The 24,869-nt window shown below is 38.8% G+C and overlaps 1 protein-coding gene across 4 annotated transcripts in view; it reads right to left on the bottom strand.

Moving 5' to 3' along the window:
- PCDH11X (protocadherin 11 X-linked) overlaps positions 1–24,869 on the bottom strand; it is a 490,198-nt gene that overhangs the window by 242,056 nt on the left and 223,273 nt on the right. For all 4 annotated transcript variants that reach the window (XM_057425083.1, XM_057425087.1, XM_057425086.1 and 1 more), the window contains one exon: positions 15,406–15,477. In XM_057425083.1, the coding sequence (XP_057281066.1) occupies positions 15,406–15,477 (72 nt within the window). The remainder of the gene's footprint in view (positions 1–15,405; positions 15,478–24,869) is intronic.

The raw sequence follows: 24,869 nt of genomic DNA, 5'->3' as shown, positions 1-24,869 counted from the left end.
CCCCAAAATCACAACTAGGATTTGAAATTCCTGCTACCTCACACCCCTTTGCAGCAGCTAAGGTCACAACAGTATTTCCTGTTATTTGTTTCTATGGAAAACTACCACATGTACAGCAGCAGTGTTGTTCATTTGGCCTTAGTTTCCCCTTAAAGTCAGCCACAGCCATATGATGTTACCTATAGGAAACACACCATAACATTGATTTTGTCTGGGCTTAATTAGCAGTTATACATTTAGTTTCTTCCACTGCACAGAGAAGCCTTGACTGCTCTGTAGTAACGCCTAGAGGTCTGCAACAGGCCAGATAACATGCAATATTACTTTTTGCTGTCTGTTCCACTAGCTGACTGCAGCCATGGAAGACTGATCGTTTCCAGTGTGCTTTTATTTAGAAGCAATTTTTTCTTTTTGTTAGGGAACTGTCACTAACCCTAAGGCAAGCATCCCCTCCAAGGAACATTTAGAATACTAAAACAATGATTTAAGCAAATAATTTTAACACCCACCTGCCCTAACCTCATAAAAGCTGACCAAAAGATCAGAACAGGCTTAGAAGCGACCAAACGTGGTGGCCCTTCAGGGTCCTAGACCTGCTATTTTGTTCAGTACAATCCAGCCCCAAGAGTGTGTGTTGAAAGCTTAGATATTGACTGCATCATAATACCCCAACAATGTATCTCAGAGGAAAAACAGCAAGTGAACACAGATTACAAGGCAGAAGAAATCATCTTTTTTGAAAAATTCACCAACAGTATGAGTAGACATGTCTCTTCTTTTGCTCTTGGTTTTACTGTTTCTTCCTTGTAGATCTAGAAAGTGAAACATTAAAGTTATGACAACTGTTCATCACTTACTACTCCTCAGCTTATTCTATTATTGACTGGCATAAAAAGAAGTGCATTTTTTAGGCACTGATAAGCGAAGAGGACAGCAGGCTGTCACAGTTAAATTTGGTTACCAGCTCCCTTTCATTCTTTGAGTGAGTACTGATCGTTAGTCCTCAGCCCTGAAGGTGGCAGAACCACAAAATAACAATCAGATCAATGCATAAAGAAATATGCAATAGAAGCCCTGTATTTCCACACTTAGAGACACACCCTGCCTTTTCTCCCTAATTTCCCTATAAATTTAAACAATTTAAACCTTGTAGTCTAAAACATATTGGGGAAGTAGAAATCAATGGAACTTTATTACTCTAAGAAAGCAATTCCAAAAAGCCTGAAATATTGTCTCTTTAAGACTTCAGTTTGCATTTTGATGCAATTGTATAGTGAATTCCTTGGCTGCAGAAGAAAAAAAAAATGAAGGAGCCATGTGGACTTTCTGTGCAGTGTTTCCTATAGATTGAAATGAATCCATTACCTGATTTCTACTTTGCATAAACAGTATTGCTCATTATTTAAGTAAAAAGATTGAGAATTTTATTGTTACAGAATATAAACTCTTTCTGAACTCTGCAGTTCTGGCAGGTGGATAAACTGTACTGATCAAGATCTCAAGGTCAGAAATATAAAGAACCGAGTAAACCAGTAATTTCACACTGTGTAACAGTCTCTGAGAATACTGGCCCCTGACATATAATGCCATGAAAGAAAACAACGAACTTTCATTTTTGATTTAAAGAGTGCAAGTTTACTCAAAGGTGCTTTGCTATCCCCCAAAGTTTTAGAGCAGTATAACCAGCCTTTACCACTTGTCAACATTTAATAGCCTACACCCCAATGATTGATTTTGTTCAATTGGATTTTTTTTTCCTCTCCAACTCATGTATTTAGCTTTTAGCTGCAGCAGGTTGACAACGTATCTATCATAGCTAAACAATCTTATTCAGAAGCATTTCTTTTCTGCAGCTATATTTGTTTCATCTTCTGCTACATACATTGTTTCATATGTTCTCACATATCAGCACAGGTTCCCTTTGTGTCTGCTTACAACATCTCATCAGCTGTTTTATACCTCCTCTTCATTCTGCATCTCTTACTACCATGACTGCCACCCATGCCTTCTAAGGGAGCTTAGTTTATCTGGAGAATGAAGATCACTGAGTAAGGACCAGTATAAGTGTTCTGGTACCTATAAAAAACATTTAAAATATTCTGTTGCTCATCTCATTTAAAAATATCATCTCTCAAGACACTGCTTAAGTGGAATAGGAATTTTCCTATCCAAAAAGGTAGCCATTATACTGACAATTTAAATGACGCCTCCAATAATTCTGCTGAGTCTGATGTACACAATTTTAAATGTAGAGCATCAGTCACATTCCTAGGCTTCTAAAGCAAAGTGATAGCAACGAACAAGAGTTAATGAGAGCAACTTCTGCCATGCTCTTTCAGTGAAGCACAGCTATAGGTAAAATTTATCCCTGAAGAACTAAAATATGCTGCCATGAGGTGTGAAGTAATTTAGCAGAACATACAGTATGAGTTACCTGCAATCCCTTGAATTAATACATATGTCACAGGGCTTCAGAAAGCCATGGGACTGGCTTAAAAAATACAGTATTAAGTCTGGGGTCTATTCTGAGCTTCAGCTATTTCTCAGTTGGGGAGATACAAAAGAGGATGTTGAAGCCCACAGAGGAATAGCACAGAAACAGGGGAAAATCTTCTAGCATCAGTCTTTCTGCTTCAGGAAAATTGTACTAAGCAATGTTCTTAAGATGGTTTTTGAAAGTGAAGTCCCACTTCTTCTTTAGGAAGATAATGAGGAACTGCCTTTCATCTCACTGCTGTTTTGTAGGTTGGATAGGAGCAATACACACATGACTTGAGAACCAGCTGAGTTAAATCATGCCTGTTTGCAAAAACTGGAATCTGTCAGGGTCTGAGTACTCTTTTGTAAAGTATCATTAATGGATTTGTAGCCCATAGAATAAATACCACTAACGAATACACTAACATTTGAGGAACACATGAGTGGCAACTGTCACATACATAGGACAAGACTTAAATAACTGCCCATCTGCAGCTCTCCCAGGTATTTTCCAGCTCCTCCTATCAGCTCTTTCTTGGTAATTCTAGCATGAAGATTTATTCCTTATAAATATTGGCTTATGTTCCAAGGGCCAAAAATCAGTTTTTCTCATTCAGGAAAAATGCTGTAAAAAACTTCATAGAGAAGTTGCCTGAGGAGAGGGGAGCTGTCAGGCACGACTGGCTTACTTTACAGTAGCTAGCAAGACAGATTCTAAGGGGAAAACAGCATTTTTCCATTAGGTGAACTCTTGTATAATACAGCAGCATATCTCTGCTTCTTACAGTCTATGCAACACTTGCTATCCATGTTCCCAACCGAGTTGTTTACTTTCTTTCAAATCCTCAACTTGGCAGAGCTTGTGAACAGGCTGCCACTCTGCCGAGCACAGTTCCACAAATATGAAAGAAAGAAGCAATTCTGAAGGAAGCACATCTGAAAGAAGTAAGATAAAATAGTGATGGCACGATTATTTTTATTTTCTCAGGTTGCTGTAAAACTGCCAAGCCCAGAAGCCTGCCATTTTAGCTGTGTTCTGAAAAGGAAATAAAGCAACCTAGTTCCTTTCACTGCTCCTTCTTGAAAAAAGTTCAGATATTTCTGAGTCACATCACTTGTAAATCCTCAAATAGAGGGAATGAAACACATCATAAAGCATCATTACTTTTACTTAAACAGACAAAGATCTGTGTGTTAGACATATAGACGAAAGCAGTTAAAGACTCAATAGCACCAAAAGCTTTGTTCTCGCTGAGATCTGCCTGCCTTGTCCCATCATCTCACAGGTAGGCTGCTGAACAGGAAAATAAAATCAGCAGATAAAAATAATAAGAATCCACTTCACATAGCAAAGGTTTTACTGATCTTGAGAAATGATCTTTAATGCTCAAAATCAAAATCTGGAAGGACAAAATCATAACAAGCACGCGACAAAGAATCACTGTAAAGACCAGCTTTCTTCTAGGGAAAAGTGAAAAAGCAAGAAAAAGACAATGAAATAAATGAGAATGGACAAAAAACCCAACCTGCATCATCCATCTTTGATTATAGAAAGTGAACTTCTCAGAAAAGAGAAACACACTACAAATTTTTCTAAAGGCCTTAAGTAACAGCATTCACAAAAAAAAAAAACCCAAGCAACCAGGTTTAAACTACAGGTTTTTTTCCACAACGCAATGAGATACAAAACTGTAAGTAATCCTTCCATACTTGGGTTTGTATAAAGTTAACAAACAGAAGAACCCCCAGGTTCACTCTGCACATTTCTGTCAGTATGCTTACACAGATTAGAGGCATGGCCTCTGACATACTTGCTAACACAACCTTTTGGTTTGTGGAAGGCTAGCTAGGCAATGACATGTGTGTGAAATGTGAGACAGCAAAATACTTCGAAAGGCTGAATCCATATTAAAAGCATTCTGTACTATCACGTTGATCCATCAGTACTAGCTAATACCCTGATGAAAAGCCACCACAAACCAATAGAAGTGTAAGATGTACATCTCAGATGCAGGGCAGACAACATGCTCCTCACACTTCCCTCTCTCTACCTGGCCAGTGCTGCTACAGGTTCAACACAGGGTTCTTTCCCACCAAAACAAGGGACTGGATGCTCACACTCCACAGATGTGTTGCACAGATAGCTGGAATGCTGTTCAAGATCTTCTAGCAAACATATGTTCTGTATTAAATACACAGAATAAAGATGGTATTTTATCATATTATGTGAACCACAGACCCAAGAACTATAGCAATTTGGAGACTAAAAATGTAATTATACAGTACTATCAGATGAATGACCCAGTATTAAATATGTCCCCATACTGTAAATACTTCAGGAGTTGTTAGTCCTCCAGATGAGGATGATACTGCTGTGAACACCATGAACTGTAAAAATGAGCACCTCAGTAAAACTGAGAACTTATCTTGGCAATTGCAATAACTGTGCGCACCTCAGCAGAGGAAGTTTCCACAAGTGGCAGCAACTTGGCTATTTAACCCAAATCTTTGTCCAAAAGTGGAAAGGAATTTAGAATAAAAGCCTGAGGGAGAACAGTAGCAAAAGAGAGGGTGTAACAAATAAAACAAAGTGTAATTTCTCCCTCAGATCGCAGTTTACTCAATCTATATAGTGAAATTCATCACATTATAAAGTACTAGTGAAAATTTATGGATTTAAAAACAAAGCAATAGAATATGCATCTTTTCAGGAACGATAAATTCTGCCACAAACACCAACCACTATCACAGTGTTTGCAACATTAATTGGGTCTGAGCTACTTCTAGTATCTATCAGAGCCCAGGAGGAAATTCTTTCCTGTTAGGGTGGTGAGGCACTGGAATGGGTTGCCCAGGGAGGTTGTGAATGCTCCATCCCTGGCAGTGTTCAAGGCCAGGTTGGACAAAGCCTTGGGTGGCATGGTTTAGTGTGAGGTGTCCCTGCCCATGGCAGGGGGGTTGGAACTTGATGATCTTAAGGTCCTTTCCAACACTAACGATTCTATGATTCTACAATTCTATAATGCACACCAAATATTTTAACTACACCTGCGTGGTATTTGGGAAAGCACAGAGGCATTTCAAAACAGAGTCAAAATGTAAAGTTTTGGGCATCATTCTCCAATTGGGCTGGAGCACCAGCATCTATCTGAAACTTGGAATTCTTTTCTAAAAGCATTTTCCCTAATATAACTTCCTAAATTTTACCAACTGGTTATAACCGAGTTGTTTATTTGTGCTCATGACAGCATGAAGAATGTTGCAGGAGCCTTCCAAATAAAATGTTTATACATAGGAAAAAATGATATATATGAAAAAAACTACCATCATCAAAGCAGAGTTAGCTTCTAAACAAAAATATTCTGATTTCTAAGAGAAGACAAATACTTTATTATACAAACCTCTTTGAAGCATCTTCAGAGTTAGCACATTCACTGTGCTGTCCATCTGTGTCCTTCAAATACAGGCAGGCAGACTGCCGGCTGGAGGCACCATCTCAGTGGCAAATGATTCCATGCCACCATGTTTTTGAGACCCCCTGTTATTTGTCTCCAACTATTAAAAAACACTTGTGCTGCTGGAAGATGGCAGAGGCAGGCTGAGTCAAATGGCAGATATAGTTTGAAAATCAGCAACTGCTCCTGCTTTGCAGGAATATGAGATGGGAGAACAGGCGACAGAGGGAAGAGATCAGGGAAAAGGTCTTATTTGTTGAACTAATTATGAGAGGACACACTTGCTTCCCTACACATTGCAAAGACACTTGGCTGTGGATCAGGGGGCACATGCAGGGGAGCCATGTAGCCAGGCTGGACTCTGTCACTCCAAACTCAGCATCAGAATCTGCAATCAAAAGCTATCAGAATAGGCAAAACCTCCACAAGGCCTTCCCTCCTTTTCCTCCTTATTTTGCATTCCCTTTTAGGTGAAGCTAAGAAATACAAATCTTAACAAGAAGCACCATGCAGCTTTTCTTGCCAGTGAGCTCATGAGGCACAGCCCAAAGAGTGAGAAGATAGTACCTTCAATGGCAGTGCTGCTCTGGGTTAAAAGAGCTCAACACACGCAGAATGGTGCCTGCCCTGAGTGAGTGCCTGTCTCCTTGCTATTATTAATACACACAATGTAAATGTGGACTATAATGTGATAATCTTCCTGAATATGCCTCGTTATTTATTTGACTCTTTCTCAAAGGCAGATGGAGAGAACAATGGTGTTCATCTCATTTGGGCTTTGAATGGATGCATAATAGCCATTACCGTATAGCCACTGGGGCACCAAGTTGGAGTATATCTGCTTTATATGCAATAATTTGCAGCCAAAAAAATTAATCAGACCATAAAATGTCCTTCAAGAAAAACAAGTGATTTCATAGCTGAGAAACTGATGGAGAGGGTAGGTGACCTGACAACAGCAACCCAGAGCCACCATCTCCACTACAGCTACACAACAATAATCATATAACTTAAAAGACTGGTGAAATACCTTATTTCATTAACTAAACTAGGACTAAAACTATTTTAAACATTGAAGATACATGAACTATGGTTTGGTCAGTGTGCACTGGGGCCCTAGCAGCATTTGTGACTAATTGGTCCCTCTTACAGGAAAGCTAACACTGGATTTCAGCCTTCTTCCATCATGAGCAATAATAAAACATTCAGCGTTAAAGAGCCATGACCATGATGGACATCTCCAGATGAACAGCTCATACGATGCATCTAGTGTCTCCTTCTGTTATTCCCTGTGACAAGACTTTATGGCAGTGCCTGTGTTTGCTATCCAGGAAGATAAAATTTGCATTGCTAATTCATCAGGAGGGAAGACACAACGTTCTTACTGAAGCATTGTCAAAGTTTAAAGTAACTCCCTCCCCTGCCTTCCCTCCCCAAAAGAAAAAAATGTTAAAGAAAAACCTCAGGAGAAACAGATAGTTGAAAGCCCAACACTTCCTAAAGCTTTCCCTCAGACACTCGCTCTTCATGCAAAGGTTCAAACTGAAGCCAATACAATTTTTAAGGTGTAAAACACAAGATCAGAAAGCTTTTATTATACTCCTGTTTTCAAAAAGCCTTCCAGACCACTCCTCTTACTCTAAGATTCATAAATAAATCTGCTGACTGCAGTAGTGGAGGGATCTGTTCCTGTGCCCAGATCCTGCCCTAAATCACAGCCAACTGCTCCGCAAGTGACAGCCAACTGGACACTAGAGAAATGGACATCTCAGTGAATCACGCCTCATTTATGTTTTCTGTTTTAAGATTTATGCATGTTGAGCACAGCTCTGAGCAAGTAAGTTACAGTCCAATGCAACTTAATGAGTCTGCTACTTGGTGCTTTCTCCTAAATAATGGGAATGTCTCTGCTTTCTTGCCAAATAGGGGTGATAGCAGCAGACACACCGTGGAGAGAAAAGCCATTCTGAGCCTGCCTGTAGGTAACTAAGCACCTCAAAGATCTCATCTCTATTTTCTGATAGCAGGTCCGTGGTGATTTACTTAAACACTGACAGGGCTTTCCACATTTCAAGATAAAAGAGTAGCTGTCTACCTGCCCTTTTTAAACAATGTCATTGGATATCTCACTGCTGAGTACCCCATCTCCTACAACACAGTGTATGGTAATGAAGAATAAATCAATTGCCTGCGTTGAGAAGTACAGCTCCCTCCTGTAGCTCCAGTACAATGCACACTGACAGGAAGCTTTCTGGGGTTGCCTGTTTTCATGCACACTGGGCTGAATTTCCAGGTGATGCTCTACAGCTGAACTCCCTGCTCCTGTTACCAGTTCCTTCCTCATTTACACCACTGTGCAAGTCTGTAATAACAACTCTGACATTTTGCAAGCAAGAGGAAGGAAAAGATTTAACCGTGTGAGACAAAGAAATTAAGGCAGACAATATTGCTGTCACAGTGGACAAAAAAGGAAAAGATACTCTTCAAAGTCTCAATGAATGACTTCGAAAATGTTTATTTTAAGGTACCTCAAACCTTTACTATTCCCCAATTTCCCACCCAGCAGCTTTGACATTTGGGTTCTGAAAATACATGGAACAATCTGACAGAGAAGAACACACAAGTGCCTGTCCTCAGAGATACAACCCCCAAAGCAACTGGCTTTCTGCTTCTGTACAGATAAATGCTGGAAAATATACTGAGTAAACTGCATAGAAGCTGTCTGTAGACTTCTCATCTATTTTAATTAACTCATAAGAGAAATGCAGCTTAGCTCAAATAGAAAGTTTTTAATCATAGAATCATGAGCTGGTCTGAAAAACAGACAGATAAATTTAAAATGGGAATTTTTTCTGCCTTTGTAATGGTCTCCCCTGCTGAAATCAATAGTAAATTCAGTGCTCACAACTCTGATACCCTGACTTGGTTTTTTTCATTTTCTCTGAGTGACTTTTCAGCTACATCAGCTACAAAAGCCCAGTGCTCCCATGATATGGCAAAACTAGACTTTAAAAAAAAATAGTATACAAAGCCTGTCAAATGACCCAAAATATTACTTGATTAAAAAATAGATTCTTGCTGTTGACCAGGTTTTATCTTATCAACTCTGCTCCACTGCAAATCAAGTCTTTATTTCATTATATTGATGTTTTTATTTGCAAACATCTTGTAACTAAACTTCACTTTTTTAATTAGCAGTTGAATATTTCCAGTGGCCTAAACCAGGCTGATATCCTGCTTTATATATGGCATAATGGTATTGTACTATTCTGTATTCACTGGAACAATGAGGAGAAAGGACTGCTAGACAGAAAACTGTTAATGTCCATTTCCGCTTAATAATTGGCCTTTCCATTAAGTTACCTTCCAGAACTGTACCCTCAGTTTTGGATATGTTATTTGCTTAGCACATCAGGAATACCACAGAGATTATAACTTGGAGGCACAGCTAAAATGAAACAGCACTGATATCTGTGAGAAGCCTGGTGTGTACCTCTTGGCAGGCAGGTACTGCACTAGCTGCTGCTGGAAAAACTACATGTTTATGGGAGTATCCACCATAATTATTTTCAAAGTGCAATAATTAGTGTGTTTTCCTCTTATTTCCCAATAAAACACTACATCACTCCTGCCGGTACCCAAATCAGACCATAACAAGAGTCTGCTTCCAGCTGCCTTCCAGCTTGCGAGGCCTCCAATTTAAAAGAGAATAAATCAGGTTTCAAGATTGGACTGACAAAAAAACAGCTCAGATATTTCTGTAGGTAATTTTAATTGCATTTAGAATCCCCACACTTTCTACTCTCATCTGGAATTAGTCTTCTTTTTTTCTTTTTCTTTAATTTATCTAGTCTTTTGTGTTAGAATTACAATTGAAGTTCTGTTAAATAAGAAATATACCCAAGTCCTATGTAAATTTATTAAGGCACCAAATAAAATGTGGATCTTTTTAGCACACAGATTCTAAATACTAAATATAGCTAGAGTGTATAAATCTATTTAGGTGACTTGTTTGTATCTAAGCCGAAAACACTGAATCACAAATAAAGCTTCACTTTTATTCTGACTTTCACTGATTTTGAATCCTAAAGGCTGAAACTGTGAGCTAAGTAAACAGAGCACACCAGGGCTTCATGAAAAATAATTCACTTCCCATGAACTGTGGGAACAAAATATGCACATAATTCTTATTAGTTGTTTCTCTTCAAATATTTAACCATGGTTGTTAATATTTCTTCCTAATGTAAAACACTGTTTATAATTTAAAACAAGAAAGCTGCTTTACTTCTGACAGTTTTTTAGAACAAGCCATATTGCAATATGTCACTGGTCAAACTGTGGTCTGAACTAACTGGCTTAAACCATATGTGTCAAATACATAGCAGCAAATGGGGTTGGATTATATTTCTTATTGGCAGCTCTTCATGTGTGTGCAGGACATGGACTTGCTCCATCCCTTCACAACACAACACACGAGGTGAACAAGGTGAACTGCCAGCTCACTGAATAGACATCTCTGTCAGAGTGTTTGGAGACATTTCTCTCCAAAAGTCTCCTTCTTGCATATTGAAGAGGAAAGTGTGGCTGAAGATTAGGGTACAATCTGATGAACAAAAAGCACTGTACGTGGTTCTGCCTGCAGTTGCTGGGCATTTAGAGGGAGTGAGAATTACATGACTTGATTTACTTTGCAAAAACTGATTAGTAAGACCCCCTGTGGATTTCTTAACTATACTGTGGAGGGATATAAGATTAGTGTAGCAATTCCTGTCATCAAATGTATTTACTGTTAACATATTGGATTAGTGATGTTGTTATCCACTGTTCTGAGATTATAAAGTGATTCCTTAAAATTGAGCAGAAAAATACTACACTCTATCATTTGTTATTAGATTTCAGTCTGAGCATTTTTGCCTTTCCACAAAAACTAAATCTGCTCTTAAAAAAATAAGAACGAGAGACAAAAGGACTGTGCTCTGCACACAGACAGAGAAAATCAAACTACAGATGCAAAAGAGGAAACATTTTTTTCCTCAGATGCTTTTGAGAGACAAATGGTTGCACTTGGTCTGTATCTTATTGCTCCTGCTTGTCATGCTCACTGCCGTGGCAATGCACCAATGTTACATCAGGTGGTATAATAAAGCCATGTTGGTGCGAGATGTTGCTTATTTGCTAGACACACATGAGTGTGCACTACCTGAGCCTGACAAGTCACAGTCCTTGGATATTTAATTCTCAGAGAGAGCTCAGAAGAGAGCTATAAACCTTGAGGGTCATCATTGTCTGGGTTTCCAGTGACAGCAACGACTGTGAAGCAGGAAGAGCATGAGGAAAGTGGGTAAATTAATGTGTTCATTAAAGTAATTATGCTACATTTGAGACAGGAAAATTAATGCAACTGTACCCTGGCTTTTTAGTCATTATCTTAAGTGAGTGAGAGCACTTGGAGTTCTTACAATTAATAAACAAATAAAAAGCTACAGCACTAATAACACCACCTTCTCACGTTTTATCCTGTTGAGCACCTCTAGGAGAGGAATCACTTTTAAGCAGTATTCCAGATACACATATAATAGTGATGTAAGAGTTATCAAAAAAAGGTTTAAACAAGAAATCCTCTGCAGCTGAGAAGAGGGAGTTTTGCTGTCTTTGCCATGCTGGCAAAACTCACCATTTGCCTCACTATTTGCTACACAACCTTAATGACTGTTCTTTTTCCTTACTTCGGTAAATCCTTATTCTCTCTTTCTAGATTTACACCCCCTAGTAATTTGGAAGAATAAAGCAATTTGTTTCTGAATCTGAATCACCATAAACAATGTTATTTCATGCTGTTACACACAAAACTTCAGGTTGTTAAAATAATGTCAGCAACTTCAAAAATTTAAACCATCACAGATTACTTTGATTTTAAATTGTCCTGTTTCTAACTGACCACAGATACAGAGGCTGTAAATATGTAATCTTAACTGCAGTAGCTCTGAAGAGTCTTGACAGGGTTTATCAGCTAAATGTTTAATCAGGCAAAGCAGCATAAAAACATAACCACAAGAATACATGGCATTTAGCATTTAAATAAAGCTTGTAAGCCAATGACAAGCCTATTTGGGCAACTACTACCACACATGTTCCTTATCTGCAAAGGACTTGTCCCAAATTTATTGGAACGAGTCTCGCATTTTCCAAGGCAGTAACATCAGTTTCCATTCACTGGTTTCACAGAGAAAGATACAGAAAACTGCAAGTTAAAAGGCATGGCCATGAGAAAGAATTCCCGTGTTCTCAATGTCATAGTGCTCTTGGAACTTATTAAATCACAGCCAAAAAAAGCCCCTACAACAAACCATATAGCCACGAACAAAATCCCCAACACAGAATAAGGAACGAGCCTGACAAACCACTACAAAATCAAGTTTTTCATTTTTTGTCTAATCAAACCAGTACAGTTTCCAAATTTTTAGCCACCTGGCTGCTTCTGAGATGAACAAAGGTTTCAAATGAGAGCCATGACAGTACAGGCAACATAAAGCTATCCCTCCCCTTGCACAGAAAGCACTGCTCCTTCCTCCCCCCAGACTACAACCTCTGTGTGAAATTGCCCAACCACTAATAGATACCAGCTTCTCACCTCATGATATTAGGGGCCAGATGTGGTACTTTCTGCTTCACTGCCTGCTTGGCCCTGCACACTAAAAGTGCTCTCAGCTATTTTGTTCAATCTCTGTTGATAAAACACATCCCACAGCAGCTCTCAACAGTGATCAGCAGTAAGCATCCCAGGAAAACAGAATCATTTTTTATCATTGTTATCATTAAAGAGAGAAAAGTAGTCATTCTCTCCTTTTGGAGTAGGGGGATCAAAATACTTTCATGTAAATAACATCTTTTAGTAAATAGGAGGTGATTTTATTCATGGTTCATTCTAGCCGCTTTTAAATATATTTCTCCTCCTCCTAGAGTTGGGAACCATTTGCTTTATGAGCACCATTTGGATCATTTGCCGGTTGCTCATAAAATAGACAAAGCTTTTATCCATGCCATGAATTTTTACTCACTTTAGACAAAATATCTAAGGAGGGATTTGCAGGGTCCAGAATTACATCCATGAAAGAATTAACAACTAATTTAATTTTCAGCTACAGCAATGGTTCCAGTAGTTCTTTATTTTGTTGATTGCATTTCTTCTCTCCACAAAATCAAGCAGCATATTGGTGATAGGTTCTGTTTTTTCTTCAAAAAACAGGATTTTTTTTTTTCCAAAAATGAATAGGAATGACAAAAACCATTTCACATGTTTTAATCTGTGTAGTTACTAAGTAAAGCACTGGTAAACTCAGCTTTCAGAAGTGATCAGGTAACATTGTGATGGCTTATATACTCAGGAAGAACAATGATTCTCATCAGCACTGAGACAGTGCAACAGAATATTGCTTTGACAATGCTGCTGGCAACAGTCACACAAACCATCAGAGAGAAGTGGTTGCAAAAGCTCACCTCTGTCACCCTCATTCATGCACCAGAGAACCCCTGAACGATGATCATGCCATCAAGCTGCTTCAACTCCTCCTCTCTCAGCTCAGAAGCTAAAATTTTCTCTTCTGTGCCAATAAATCAAAGCCCAGCCCTAACTCTAAGCTCTACCTGCCTGCTCTGCAGCATATGCTGTAGGCAAGGGAACACAAGGAGCCTGTTCACTCTCCCTTAACAATTCATCAGCTGTTTAGCAGTAACTGCTGGAACAAAACATTTTCCTCAACACTTTTGTTCTTGCACGTAAAGAGTTACTGTCTGTTAGTAACTATGGACCATAGCAAGTGCCTGTGGTCCTGCACATAAACATTATCGATTGCAGACACAGATCAATGCACACTTAATTATTGTGATTAGCAGCTGCCTGGATAGAGGCATGTGGAGGTTTGAGCATGCAGTAACTGGAAGCAGTCAGCGCACATGCTGCACCTTTTACTCAGGAAGAAGGAAAGATCCTGTGTTTTTAAGAGTAACAGTTGAGGGATTTCCCTACAATACAAGGTTTGCATGTTTAAAGACAACTATATTCCTTGTGTGTGTAGAGGTGCATAAACACAAATACTGTGTGTCTGCGACAACAGTGAAGAATTTGAAATTTTAAGAGCTACTACAATTTAATCAGCCGTATAGATTGTACCATGAAAGCCTACACAGTTAGCACTGCAACTAATAAAAACGCACTCAAGCATGAACAAAGGTAGCAGTCACAGAGATGCTGGTGTTTATTTCATTTCTATGCTGTGTTTCCTGCGTGCTTTTGGGGTAAACATGCCTCTAGAACAAGCCTAAGTTCTGGAATTTCATATATGTAGCTTGTAAAAACTACAGACCAAGCAGGTGAATATTTCTTTGGCAGAGTGCTTACATCGTGAAAATACAAGGCAGAGCTTGCTTAGAGTGCAGTCACACTGTAATTATGGATCAGGGGTTGCTACCTCTGCCTGGTTCTCTCCATCTTTGCCAGGAAACTCCCAACTTGGGCGTTACAGCTTTAGATTCACTGCTGCCTCTAGCAACAGGTGAACTGTGCAAAGCAGAAGTAGGTGTTTCTGTCAGGAAGAGGCATCGTGCCACATGAATTACGTATGTGGCAGCTGCTGAAGGAAAAAGGCCCCAACATTCATAGTAAGCAGCAATCTTCCCCTGGGAATTTGCAGAAGCAGCCTGACTCTCCAGCACCTACTTCATCTCCACCCCACTCCAGCACCTTCTTTGTACAGCCCCAATCCTTATCCTTGGAACAGCAACATCCAGTTTTCACCTACACTACAAACTGCCTCTTTCTTCCCTCCCATCATCTTCAAAGCCACGTATTTCAGTGTGCACTACAGTACACTGACACACAGGGAACTAACAGCAAAAATGTCCCTGAACTCCTGCCTGTAAGAAATTCATAACAAACAATTTGCTCAAGTAAGTTCACAACTGCAAGGAAAAAACATCCAAACTCACTTTGTCTTTAAGAGGATTATATATTAATATCCCCATTTCCTTATCTCTTTTTGCATTATTAACTATTGCTTTGTTTTCAGTTACATCCATATGCCTCAACAGTTCGATGTTTCAAACCTTCCTCTCAAAATACAAGACTTGCACAACCATCATTTCTACACCAGGAGAGGCTCCCAATTTATCGATACATCCTTCAGAAAGGATGTTTGGTTTTGTAAAGTTCTGCAAAGTTCTTTAAGCACGGAAGGAACATAAACTGAAGGCAAAATAATCCTGGCATTTCTCCCTTAGAAAAAAATTGAGTCTTCCACTAATAGGACATTACCAATAATCTGGGCAGCAAACCAAATCATTTTGACTTCCAATGCCAAGAGCCACAGAACTACCTGATGCAGCACTTCTTTAGAGACCCAGTTTAATTCTATTAAGGTTTACAGAAACCACCATTACAGAAAACACATTAGCAGGAAAGTTGTTCCAAGCCTACCTGTGGCTGAGTCCATGGCTCCAAGGTTGCTTCTTTCAAAGGAGTTTGTGGCCTTCCAATTTCTTTTGTGTGCTTTTAAGAAAGAAAAGTTTGTATCAGTTACATGTTCAACCACTCTGTCAGCATTCCCTCAGGCTTGAGGGAATAAAAGTTAGGTACAAAATTCATACAAAATAATGGTAAAGCATCACAACTGCACACACTTGGAGCAGACGCTAAGTCTGATGGTTTTGCAGCTAAGCATCCTGATTTTCATAGAGATTTTTTTAACTTCCAAGGGGTGGAGGCACACACCTTCACCTGTGTGTACAGCTGAAGAAACTCAAAACTGTGCAATTATTTGCCAACAGAATAAGGTTCAGCAGCAGAATTTCAAAGATAACTCAACCCTGGTTTCTCTGCCCTTTCCTTCCCAGGAAATGGACATAGTTCCCTGTGTTCAATGCCCATGGCGGGGGGGGGTTGGAACTAGATGATCTTAAGGTCCTTTCCAACCCTAACTATTCTATGATTCTACAATTCTATGACATAGACTGCAGTGGGTCAGACTTAAAGAGGTAAATTAAGTGTTATGGAGAACTTTTTCCAAGTCTGCATTATTCATTACTGGGGCAAGAGAGTTATGTTTCCAGATGAGAGCCCTTGCCTTTCGTTAATGCTCTTTGGAGCTGGAGCCAGAAGTCTGAGCAGTTAACAGCTTCTTGTCTCCTCAACTTTCCACTGCCTTGCAGTATTTCAAGATCAAACCCCCATACCAAAAGTCTCTATAATCAAATAGATTAAAGTAGTCTTCAAAGAAGCAGACTTGCTGACCCCTTTACACTTTTTTTTTTTCCATATTACCAAAATATCCCAAAATTATTTATTATTGTCTGTAATTGCTCTGCCTCAAGAACAAATCTGTCAGATTTTTAAGCATTGGGACTGAGCACTGAATAGGTTGCTGGCTCCTTTTAATTTTCTCCATATGAATTTCCCGGTGAAGGGACTTCACGTATTGCTGAAAAAAATACCCCAAAGTATCTCATATTTTCTTTCTCCTTAAATTCTTTCTATCATAAAATGGAAACAATGACATTCACATAAAAAGTCCTCTGCTGAAACACTGTAAGCAATGACAGGATTTCCCTCCTCCTGAAATACAGCTGTAATGTACTATCTTTTGGATATGGCCTTAGACATATCCAAATATGTAATATAAATACCATCTTATCCAAGTCTGACATCAGAGTGATCTAAATGCCCGTGGAGACTGCAAGAACTGACATAGAGAGGGGAAGATATGCCATTGGATTTTCTGTCACATGTAGTAAAATGTGGACACTTAAAAGGAAACTTTTTTTTTTTAAATATAGAATTTGTGGGCAATTTCAGTTAGCACTGAGCATTCACACAGCTCATTTCAAAAACCACCTTATTAAATGGCAATTTTGTTTTGGCAGGTTGGATTGCCTATAATAATAAATTACAGGCAATCATTTTTACCATTTTTGTTATGCTAGATTTTGGGGTAGCAACAGAACATGATTCATTCTTGAAATAGAACAATAAGTGCATTTCAAAAGAAGAAAGGAATAACCACAGATTTAGTGAATGCTAAACAGACTTAAAATGAATGCATCTGGAAAGGGAAGGTTGTGTTTTTCATATGTTCAAAGGCAAATATACCTTATAATCTTTCTTTAAATGTAATAATCAAACATCAAAAGGACCCAAACATATAATGAAAATTATTAAATGTATCAATTGTGGTGCCAAGATACCATAATAATTCCATATGGGATAACCTGCCAGGAACTGACAGTAAAAATCACACTGTTTCGTGAGAAATAGTTTTCCTTGAAATTTCACATCATTTTTTAGACAGCATTTGTCCAGTTAGTTCAAAGCAGAGAAAAAGGAAAAAAGAAAGTGTATGAGTACATGACGAAAAGGGATGCAAAAGAACATTTAGGTGAGACAATACTTGATGTTTGAGTTACACTTGAAAGCCATGCTCTAAATCTTACATATGACTCAATGAAGACTCAAACCCCTCTTGGTGCTGAGTTTCTTGCTGACTAACACCCTTTTGCTCTTAAATTACTTCCTACTGTTTCCACTACCCAGCAATCAAAGAGACCCTTTCAGCTCTCCAAAGACAAGCATCAGAAACCAGTGACAAAACACAGTGAGTGAAAACAGAGCAGATTCTGGGGCAATTGCCAGTCTATCGACTGCCTGCCTCCTGGAGCATTAGGAAGAAAGGAAAAAAAAAACCAAGAACTGCTTTCAGCCCCTACAGGCTTTCCACACACAGTCCACATCATCCTTCTAGCTCTCCGTGTTTACACTCCTGTTTCAGAACTAACAGTATTGAGCTCTAGAAATTAAAGGCCAAACACACAGCACTGATATGGTTTGCCATGGAGAACCGGGAAGTGTATTTGCATTGCCCCTTGTCCGTCTAGAAAACATATTATATGTGCACTGTGACTGCACACAAGGCAGCTTACACTGACCCAGTGCCTGTACCGCTAACAAGCGGCACATCTCCTGCAGCTTCCAACTAACTCAGCATGCAGCAGAACTTAAATACCTTCTCTTAAGTACCTGCTACTACAGCAACTGTGCTTCTAGTGTACAAGCTCCCTACTTACTGCTCACTGAGAGATACACACATTCTTAATGGATCACATAAGCAGCACTTATTCACAAGTTCTCTTTTCTAAAGAAGCAGAATGTAGTAATGATAGACAATCCTCCCGGGAACTTCTTTCTTCCAGCACAGATAAAGAAGCTCTTACTAAAAGTGGGAAGTTTTTGGAAGCCTTTATTCCCCAATTTTGCTTGGAGCATCTTTCCACAGCCTTCTGTAGCTCCTACAGTCCCTCTAAAGGAACAATAGAATATGCCCACGGTCTTTTGTTTATGTTCCCTCCACTTCCTCAATTTGACATTTAAGTTTCACACATAGAAGAAAATTGTACTCATAATGAGATAAAGATGGAATGATTTCAACCTGGATATTACATTATGGTTTCAGCAGTGCCATTAAAGCTCCCTTAGCTCTTGTACAGACTCCGATTACAATTTCTCTAGCAGGCAGGCTTGACTTCTGGAATAAATTAGGTTCTTTTCATGTTTGATGAACCACCTGTCAGTTCTGTTACAGCCAACTACCGTTCCATAAGCGCAAGGCATATCCGGACAACTGATTCAGTTCCTTCCATTCATCCAACACCTTCTGAGTTCTCCCCCTACACATACCAGAATTGAGGGAGACTCATTTTGCTCTCAATCATTATCTGACACCCCGTATCGCTGCCCTGGGCATAGGCACTCGGTAAAGCAAAAAGAGACAGGAAAACACATAAGATCTTTCTGGCTGTAAGTTTCCTTTATCTCAGTAATCCCTTTTGCCCAATGGGAAATGCAATACTGTCAACTGTTCCCCAAGGCCAGGCAATCCTGTCTATCCACAGAAAGTCCAATTTTCAGTATGAAAGAGGTTTCAGTTTGCCGAGTCAGCAAACAGCCACTCACATCACTTCCACCTGACCATGTAGAAATTACCCTGATCAATTATGTTAGCAATCGATAAAGTCCAGCATAATGAGCAGGTAGTAAAAACATTGTGCAAAGATATTTTGCTGATATTCAGGATTTTCTCTCTAGTTGTAACAGCAAAAGAAAGCTTTAATATTTAATCAAAGTACTTATTTAATATTTTTTAGGGAAAAAATGAAATTCATCATTAATATTTCCTGTTGTTTATTAGGAAGAAGTTAACAAACATATAATTACTTATGACAGCTTGACAGGTAATATACAGGTTTCCAAAATCTACCAGAAAATCGTAGCGTAGATTTTAAAAGTTATGAAAGTCAGCATTTTAAATCAGACTTCATTCTTATCTTTAAGACTGGTGGTCCCCACTCTGAAATATGAGGGGGAAACCTCTTGTGCACATGAGCTATTTAAACTAATCTTACAAGAGCTGCTCGCACACAGATCTCCCTTCTGATGGCATCCTCCCCCTACACTACTTGGCTCCTGGTGTCTGTACAGGTTAGGCTGATCCATAACAACACTGCTAATTTGCTCAAACTGATTTCTTCCTCAGACTCAACCCCATTCTCTCTCTGCCTGAAGGTCCTAGTCCATCTCTCTCTGTTTGGGATTCTGCCCTGTCAATCCCCAGTGTAGGTCAGGAAGGTGTGATGCAGATGGCTGAAGAAGAGGGATGCCCATTCCTGGCAATCTTGTCTGACAGCCACCCACTGAGTATTCCCTTTTGCCTCTCCCCAGTGCATCACACCAGCAGCAATCAGAGGAGGGCAACAGGTCCAGCCACACATGCTAACAGCACCCTGCTCCTCAGGAGCCAAAAGACACAGGCAGCTGCCTGCTCCCTGCCAAACTGTGCTCAAGCTGCACTCCTGGCCACAGGGCCTGCTGTATTCCTTCGCTTCTTACAGCCAGGGCTCCTAAGCTGCCAGGTACCCACCTCTAATGCAAAATACATACTGTGAAATTGCAGGAAAGTCCTTCCCTTTTTGCTGGAGAGAAGATAAATTGTACTCAATGCTTGGCTTCAGCTCGTGACCTGGGGTTTTAACATAATCGTAAAATTTCTAGTAACTTGACCCATGGATAGAACTAATTTTTCAATTACTATCACTTTTCCAGGCTGCAAAGGGAATTTGTTCGGGCCTCAAACTTTTTATTCCAATATTAACTACTGGATCTGTTTCGCTAGGTGTCAACTCCTTGTCATCCTGCTTCCCTACTGACAGGTTTTCCCTGTTCTTCAAAGTAATTCTGGATTTGCCAGAGTTAAAAAGGAAAGGAAAAAGTTACAAGATGACTATTTTAGTTTATGCATTTTGATTTCTGGAAAAGCCCTAAAATTATCTAGACAGATACCACCAATAATTCTAATACTTATTGATTACTGTGGGAAGCAAAAGCAGACTGAAATTCAAAGATAATATGATGCATTTTTCTCTGGTGCCTTACAAAATTGCGATGGCAGCATAAAGATCGTCTGACTCAAAGTGTTCAACTCTTTCACTTTATAGGAGAGAAAAAAAAGCGCTTTATAAAATTGTCTTGCAAGCTGAAATCCTGTATGGCTTGAAGTAAAATTCAGGTAGCAAACAGCAAAATACATTTCTAAGTAGCATATTAGCTATGTTACATTACTGAAGTCTAGTTAGGATTGCACGTTTATTTGGGGCAGCTTTGTGTTTTTCTATTTGTGTTTCAGGTATACAGCCAAAAGCTACATTTTTACAGATACTGCAGACTTTGCTACTTATTTCCTGTCCCACATTATAATCAGGAAATCACGTACACTAATTTCATTGTCCAGGCAGAACATCTTTATTATCACACTGAGACAGGTAAATGCTGTAAGCCTGAGAAGGAGATTATCTCCATCAACAATGCCTCCTTCTTGCCTGTAAGTTGATTTGGGGTAATTGGATTCCTGCAGTCCTCTCCTTCAACCTCCTAAGATCCTTCATGTGAAAGGTAAACAGAAGAGTTAATTTAAGTGAAGAAAGTCTAATTTTATGTAACATATTGCTAGAACAAATTATTTTGTTCCACATTTCTAAGCTTTATATAAATGTGAAAGTAAATCTTTATTACATAATCATATGGGGAAACCATAGGACAGCTGACTAAAGATGTTAGCATGGATTCATATGGGGAGGTTTTCACTTTGTGGTCAAAAATGCTTTAGGTCTTTCTTTTGAAAAAGAAAAAAAACCACAATTTGAAACTCACGTAAAAAACCCTTTGTAGAGGTGTCTGTGAGGAACCCACAGCCCAGAACCCTGAAATGTGATTTAAGAGCAATGGGAACAACTGGCTTTCCACTGCAAACAGGAGGCTGGACTCGCCACTGAGACAACTTCTACTCTGTTCCAGTTGTATCAACTGCAGCCCCATTTCTGAAAGTATCAAAATGCCCTGTGAAACATCCTCCCAGTGATTCCATGGCCTCAAAATCCACAACTTAACCCAGCAAGTCTGTAATGGTTCTGCCCACAGATAGCTTTTATCTTGCAAGTACCTCTTCAAAGGTGCAATAAATCACCTAACGCATGACTTCCAGAGGTAGAGCACACCCACAACCTCCAACATTTACAACTGTTGTACTACTGTAGAACAACTATCCCTTCACTTATTTCCCTCTTTTGTTCCAACATGTCTATGAGTAAAGCAGTTGCCCGGCAGGAGACAGACAAATGGGAGATAAAGTCAGGGTGTGGGTGGGGGTTGAATAACTGCAGCATACCAGGAAAGCTCAGAGGTTTAGAAAAGCCTGACATGAGATTTGCCAGATGGTTCTCTACCGGATTGTAAAACTTTAAACTAATCTTCATTTAAGAGTTTTAAGGGCTGTATCCCTCTTATAAAGCCTCTTGCTCTTTTGCCTGGTTGATTCTGGTAAATTATAGATCAGACTTTAGAAAACTGCTTCCATGAACAGCGGCTCCTTAAATCTCAGCTAAACTGAGCAAGAAGATTACACGTTATTATGATGTAGCACAGCAGGATTTTTGTACAGCAAACATAATGATGTAGAGAAGGATAAAACTATCATTCTGCGCAAGGAGGTCATCCACAGAAGAACAATGCTTCTTATAAAGCTAGCAAATCCATACACACATGGTGAATCTTCACGTGGTAAATTCCTTTTCTTAGTGTTTCTGTAAAGAAACCCAACCATAAGCAAAACTCAAATCTGTATTTCAGAATTCAATGATCAAGCATCTCACAGGAGACGAGATGTCATTTGGTAAAAATTATTCACAGTATTACTAGAAAGTTATCTACTTTAAGGGAAATTTTAGGGTAAATGCATCCTACTGGTTTTATGCAAGGAGAAAGGATTTCCTCTGAATCCCCAGTGAAATGTCAAATACTGTGTGTAGTATTAAAAATTAAATGCTCACTAATCTTACAAGTGCATATATATACTTTCAATTGTAAATCAAATACAGTTCACATGGAAAAAGCACAAAGCAAAGTCAGTATACTAAGGTGTGGAAATTCTTTCTACCTGCTGCTATTATTTGTAATCTTACACAGTAGCTTCACAGCTGAAATTACAGTAGAGGGAATTTATAGTTTTCAGACAGTAAATGATGAGAAAGTTGACGTGGGAACAAAGGAGAGTATAACCAAGTGGTTGGCAACAACGCAGAGTAAAACCAACAGTAGCAAAATTCCAGAAAATCAAAACACTGAGACCACCAAGTTCTGAGACTTGACGCGTCAGTTTGATACTAATATTATGGTCCATCAATATGCTGAACAGGTGATACAGATGTTTGAGTCTGTTCAGCTCTGAGTCAGCAGCTTTTTGAATATGCTCTAATTTTCTTTTCCTGTACATGATTTTGAATGCAATGTAGTACTGTCAAATGACCTCCCCCTTCCCTCACTTTTTTAATTGAAACATTCTTTCCTGCACATGAAAGCTTTTGACTTAAAAGCAACCAGGTGTGATATTCACAGATCCGGTCTTTTCAAAATGTCATGCACAGGAATTACACAATATTATCCTAAAGCCTTTGGTAAGAGTATCAGCATTTTAGAATGCTTCAGAAAATGCCTATCTATGAGAATATGCTATTGAAGACTTTGTTGTTCAACTGATTAAATTTATGTAATAAACAGATACTGTGTTACACTTCTGTTGTATCTTGCACATCATTGCTAACACAGCTAAACAAGTTGCCCAAATTTCAGAAATGATAAAAATTTCTTAATCAACTCATAGTGGAATTCTTACTGATACAAGAACTGAGGCATTCCACCAAATCCAGACAACCCTAAAGGAGCAAAATTACTTGACATTTTGATAAACACAGAACTTTTTTTCAGTTCGTATATGTAAAAATCCTAGTGGTAATAGCTGATAAAATATGCTTATACTGCATGTTCTGACTTGAAAGTATTTACATATATAAAACTAATGTGACATTATATGCTAAGGTATTCTTACATCAAGTGAAGGGGGGGGGGGGGGGAACATAATATCAAACAGCTTGTTTTAGTTGCCTGAGCTCTACTTAGCTTTTAAAGAATGAATATAAATGTACACAAATCCGTTTTGTGACTCGGATATAAAGCATCATGTTAAAAATGTAGAACATGGTAGCAAAACTATGAATTTTTATATTCCTGCATACTTTCTTCAGAGTTTTTAAAATTCATATCTCTTGTTATATCCCTTCATAAAAATAGTCTCTCTGTATGTTGTTCAGAAAAAAATAGCAATAGACTCTGCCATTATCCACCTTGTCCAAATGTGGGTTTTTTTCCGAGGCTTGTCATCATCTTTCCCAATGGTGTGACTAAGTTATACTTTATAGAAATCCAGCTTCTTACAATGAACATTTGCAATTTAAGCTGCTCTTTCTCTCTGAACAGTAAGTCTATATTGGATAAAGTTGTTAAAAGCTAAAGCTTCATAGTTTTTCGGCTTTAGTAATCAAGAAACTAAAATTACATTATCAGTGTCAGCCAGGAGTAGCCCAGACCTGGCTGGTAGAGAAAGGCCTGAACAAGAATCTCACATGCCAATTATAACCAGGAGAGAATGGCTGACAAACCTTTATACTTGAAGCTTTGAAGTGTGGCAGAACTAAGGAAAATGTGCCACCTTAAATTAGATTTTTCCAGAAAGTTGATAAGTAGGCTTACTTATAAAGGGCAGCAAGACTAATCTGCAATTCTCCTGACATTAGAGACAACATGATCTATAGAAACCTTGTTGGATCATCAGCTCTTTTCATTTGATGTCATCCTATTTATATTCCTTATCCCCAGCTGTGACTATTTGTCTTAGGAAGTATGTTTGCTTTTTCTAGTGCAAATTGTATACTTATAGTATATGAAGTAAAATAAAAGCTTGTTCTTTAGGTGGCAAGAGTATGTTCAGAACAGGTACTTGTACCATAAATAATCCCTCAAGAGATAAAGAAGTAAGCTTGAAAATAACTTTTTTTTCTTATCAAGTCTCAGAGTAAATTATTCACCATATATCCTAGCCTATGGTACAGAATTCAGACAACACAAACAGTGTAACTTGTAAAAGAGAAGAACAGGGAAACACATGTAGGAGTCACCAAGGGTAAGTGTAAGTACGATTACCTCCATCTGCTCTAAGGCAGGTCAATACAAGGGAGATCCATCATCCTGCCTAAGGCAAGAATTTCTCTGGGCTAGATCAGCAGAACTTGTAAAACCAGTATGCAACTCTTTTTATAAGCACAGATGTGTGTAATCACATACTCCTATCAACTGTTTCTTCACATGGGGTCAGGATAGAGTCTGAAACCTTATTATTATATTAAAATCCATTTCAAATTGTATTGCATTCTTGTTAAGCAAAAGAAACTGGTGCCCGTCTGCCTCTCTGCAACTTGCTCCCTTGGACAACTAAGCACGTAAACTTTCCA

This window comes from Pezoporus wallicus, unplaced genomic scaffold, assembly GCF_028554395.1.
Source record: "Pezoporus wallicus isolate ANWC-B61680 ecotype Strahan unplaced genomic scaffold, APGP_CSIRO_Pwel_v1 scaffold_6445, whole genome shotgun sequence".
Lineage (NCBI taxonomy): Eukaryota > Metazoa > Chordata > Aves > Psittaciformes > Psittacidae > Pezoporus > Pezoporus wallicus.
Note: the sequence above shows the minus strand (reverse complement) of the source record. Positions and strands in the feature narration are given on the sequence as shown.